General features: G+C 37.5%; 1 protein-coding gene across 1 annotated transcript in view; it reads left to right on the forward strand.

Moving 5' to 3' along the window:
- Nucleotides 1–1,802: 1,802 nt before the first annotated feature.
- lama1 (laminin, alpha 1) overlaps nt 1,803–5,000 on the forward strand; it is a 54,447-nt gene continuing 51,249 nt past the window's right edge. Inside the window, exon 1 of the mRNA XM_044340243.1 lies at nt 1,803–1,994. Within this exon, the coding sequence (XP_044196178.1) occupies nt 1,940–1,994 (55 nt within the window). The 5' untranslated portion in view covers nt 1,803–1,939. The remainder of the gene's footprint in view (nt 1,995–5,000) is intronic.

Consider the following 5,000-nt stretch of genomic DNA (forward strand, 5'->3'; position numbering starts at 1 on the left):
AAAACTTACTTTGAAATTACCTTTAAGGGGGGGTTGGGCAATTACACTTGTCATACAGACATAGGACCTATACAATCGATAGGGCATCCCAACAAAACCCCCTGATGAGCCTACTTCCAACCATTTATGACCTTCTGAAAAGAAGTTATTCAACCTAAACTCATCTTGGAGTGTTTTTCAGCCCTTATCCTCAGACATCCCTGAAAATCCCTGTCTACATTCTCAGTCCCTCTCTCTTCACTATGAAAAGTTATAAACCCTGATCTGATCTGACAGTCTTACTGACTCTGACCACCAGAGGGAGCTGGCTGACCACACACACAAACAAACTGTGTCTCAATAATAATATAATAATGATATAATAAGGTTATTTGTTATTCACCTTATTTATTTATTTATCTGCATTTCAAATACAAAGAGAACATGTGTCCAGTAGTCTAATATTTTGTTATGAAACCAATGAATTTTACTGATTTTTTTTTGACTTGCCTCAAGCAGACAGACATAGTTTTATGAACAAAACAACAACAAAAGGGTGCTGACAGAGACAGAGATGGAAAACAGACTGAAATTAATGAAAAGGAAGAAAAGAGAAGTACCAAAAAAACAAACAGTAAACACTGAAGAAATAAAGAGAAATAAAGCAGTGAATACTGGAGTGCACACACCAACACACACACATATGCACCCCACAGAGATGGTACAGTCCTCCCAACCCCCGCAGCTCAGACAATAGTTTGAGCTGACTGAGTGGACACAGTTAAAGGAGCAGGCTGCAGTTTTTACATGAGTGAACTCACATTCAATCACTCAACTGTTATCATTCCATCCTAACAGTTTATATATCTACTTTTCCTCCTCAACACATGATATAGAAATATTTTAATTCACTCAGTGTTTTTATTTTACAGATTTAGTTTTCCATGCTCACCTGCCCTGATTAACAGCCTGCAGTCCATTGTGTCTGCAATTTCACATCAGTGTGCTAATTTAATCATTATCTTTGATTAATTATCTCATTTTAACTCACTGACCTTGAGTAATACTAGACCTGTAGATGTGCTGATAACATTTTACTCAAATTAACAGTTTGTTTCTTTTATCCTCCTGCTGATTTTTTTTTATCATGATTGTTTAGTGGTACTTTCTGTGCACTCTTTGAAAACCAAGTTGTGGAGACACAACATTAAACCAAACAACAGAACAACCTCTTTTTTCTGGATGTGTGGTGAAGTTGCAGTAAAAATAATACATACTTACTGTCATGATTTGTTTGTATGTTCAGCTCTGTATAACTTGATTTAAATAAAATGAAACCAATGAAACAACTAAAGGAAACAATATGAACAGAAAACTATAGCAAATTCTAAACACAGGAAATTAGTTGTAAATGAAACTGAAAGAAAAAAAGAACAGCACTCAGCAACTAATCTTGGTATAAATGAGAGATTAGTCAAAAGCTATGAAACTTCTGAAGAAATAAAACATTTCTAATACCAAACAAGACAGGAATACATGTTAGTGTGTCTATTACAGCTTTCATTGACTTCTTTTTTATTTTCTACAAACATTCATCTTTTGTTTTTCAAACTAGTTTTAATGTTTTGACTCCAACAAAAACTCAAAAGATGAGGAGGAGCCCCCCCCCCCCACCCCTCCTTCTCCTTCCCCCCATCTCCAGAGCAGATGGTACAGCCCCCCCACCCCCACCCCCCTCCACCCCCCTTTTATTGAACTGAATGAATGGGGAGAGAGAGAGGTAGAGTCACAGTGGCATGCCAGCAGAGGCTCTGCAGCAACACATTCCTCTGCAGCTCATTTATTCTGCCTCAACTCCACTCTAACTCCAGTTAACACTGAGACCTGTTAGAGTCCAGTTAGACCCAGTCTGACTCCAGTTTGACCCAGTCTGACTCCAATTGAACTGCTGTTTGCAGAGATGAAGCTGCTGCTGTTGTTGTTGCTGATGGAGCGAGCTGCAGCCCAGCAGAGAGGTGAGACACTTTCTGTTAACTTTTACTGCTTCTACTTTTAACAATGAGGAGCTGAAATCCTGTCTATAGACTAAACACTTATCTTTCTGGTATAGATTATTGGAAATGTTCAATCCACAGACTGACTGTTTCAGCTCCTTTAGTTCAGATTAAAGGTGGAGTCTAATGTTGTTTCTGTACTTTTGTTAGTTACTGGAGGGTTTTTCAATTAACTAAAACTGTTTTTATTTCTAAGACATGACGAGTCTTTGTACTCATTGCAAATTTATATGTAAACCTCTGTGATCATTTAGCTATGCATGCTGATCAAACAATGAACTAATCAAAGTTCAGATTTTACATCTTTTTATCAATTACTAATGTAAATGTTTCTGAAATTACAATGTAGTTTATAAAAACTTGTCCAACTAATTGTGACGTAAATATTGATGAGAATCACAATCTGTTCATTTCTACGGGTTATAATGAGTTTTTCATAAAAACTATGAATAACTCATCTTAGGTTAAATGCGTACCCACACTTTCACCTCTATATGTCTCTGCAGCTGAGTTAAATGATGTTTGATAAACTAAAGTTAATGAAATCTGAGCTTTTAACTTCAGTGTTTAAAGACTCTTGGTTTATATTCAGCTATGTGTTTAAGTCATTTATTTGACAGACAGACAAGAAAAAGCTTCTTTATTGAATAATAATACTTTAATGATAACTTTATTCAGCTTCAAATGTCTTTATTGTTTCATGTACTGCATTTCTGCTGAGAGCACACATGTTCCTGTTTGATAATATCCAAGAAGATCCAAAATTATTGATTTAGTAAGTCCCGGTAATAGTTGGAGAAAAATGATTTCTTTATGACTTGTAGAGCAGCAGTCAATCCTGATTTTAGTTTAATTGGCTGCAGAAACATGAAGTGTTTGTCAGAAACAGACAACAGGCCTGTAGGCCAGAGCTGCGTCTGACTACAGAGTTTTTATCGACAAAAGGGACATACATTCCAGCTACTTTCTTTTTTTGCATTAAGTTGCAGTAATGATTTTAAATTGTAAAGAAATCTAATGGAATTGATAATTGAATTACATGTAGGAAACAGAGTGTATGCCAGTCAGCATATGTCGGCTTTTTGCCAGCATCACATGCTGTCCGGCAGACGAAAATATCAACAGCCAAAATGTCCGTTGTGAAATATGCTGATTGCCAAATAAAGACATTCATTAATAGCATATTAATTACCCCAATATTTTGTGACCTATAAGATATGTTGCCAAGAGAACTTAAATATAAACTTATATTATGCAGAAGTTTGGTTTTGCCTCCACTGTTAAGACATTGAGAGATTCACTGAGTGTTTGGTCAGATGTATGTGTGGCATGAGATTCAAAAGCCGCAAACAGTCCTGCACTTTAGCTCAACAGCAGTCAACACGACTCCGGAAAGTCTAACCATTTTCTCGGGTAATTTTACACACAGCATTGGCACAGTGAAACTAACGGATCAGCCCTGAACTCCACGGTTAAATAACATGTAATTGATCAGTCGGAGGTTTAACTTTTTCCCGTACGGCCCCGGTGAGGACGGGAGAAATGTGTAAACATTAGAAAATACTATGGTGACTGAGGAAATTTAGGCAAATGTTTATCTTCTAGCAGGGTGCATGAGAGTTATATTAACTTACAGGGCTTGAAACTAACTTTTTCACCACCTTCCCAAAACTGTCCTATACCATATTTTTTTTGTGTCTGGTTCCCATGTGGATGTATCTACAGATGCGGAGTGCAGACACATGATACAGCTGGTTTAATTTTCTCCCACCCCGGTGAGAGCTGGCTCAGGGAGACCATGGCAGGTGGAGGTGGTGGCACAGTTGCAGGCTACCTGCATTGCTGCATTTAATGAACAGCAGAAAGGCTATTTGTTTTATTTTATTGTCGTAGCCTATATGCACAGGTTGCAAAGTTTGAGAAGAGTTCATTCTACTGACTAAAATACATTTGTTGGATCATAGCGTCCAGTAGTTGTTCTGTATGATCGGTATATTAACGGACATATTGGCCGTCAAAAAAAGTCTAGCATAAACTCTGGTAGGAACAAAGGTCTGTGTGCAGATGCACTTCTACATTACATGTGATGGCTTCATGCTGTTTGATAGCATTTGACTGCAGAGAAGAATCCAGACAGACACAGTGCTCCTGGATCTATCAATGTTTAGTCTCTTTCTCAGTTTTGGACTGATATCACTTACACTGACAGAAACTGAATGTTTCAACCATTTATCCTTGACTTTTAGCTTGTTTTGGCTCTTTTTGTAACTAGTTTTGTGGACTCTTAGTCACAACTCTTTTGAACTTAGCCTTGTGCAGTTAGACTAAGCTTACTGATTATTGTAACAGACAATATACTACAGATGCTGTATGTCTGTAATTTGTCTTTCTTGGTCTGTTCTGCACACACCTCTATTTCCTGTCTGCCTGAGCTTTCTAACATTTTTGCCCTGTTAAAGGGATTTTAACATTTTAACCAGGACAGAGGATGTTGTGTTGCTGTACAGACTGTAAAGCTCCCTGAAGCTATTTTGTGATATTGAGCTATACACATTAAACCGAATTGACTCGACAAGTTCAGCCTCAGACTGATTTGTAATCTAATTTCTGTGGATCTTTTTTCTCAGATCATGTTTTCTATTATTGACAGTAGTTTTACTCCACTAGGCTAAAGAACAAGAAAAGGAAATTGAGGGGTCAAACTTACAAACGATCAGATCACGTCAGATTTTATAGATGTTTACGTGTTTTTTTTTAGACAGTGATGGTACAGAGATGTGACATTACATTGTAAACCTCTACTCCACAGGACACACTGAGATCTGCATTTTGGGGGGTAATTTGAGTTTGAATTTGAGTGATCAATGAATTAGCAGATGATCAGTGTGTGTGTGTGTGTGTGTGGGCGCTCATTAAAATATTGATGAGGATCGTCAGACAGACAGACTCTGAGGCCTGCTGGGAAGC

Source organism: Thunnus albacares, chromosome 21 (assembly GCF_914725855.1).
Source record: "Thunnus albacares chromosome 21, fThuAlb1.1, whole genome shotgun sequence".
NCBI classification, from domain to species: domain Eukaryota; kingdom Metazoa; phylum Chordata; class Actinopteri; order Scombriformes; family Scombridae; genus Thunnus; species Thunnus albacares.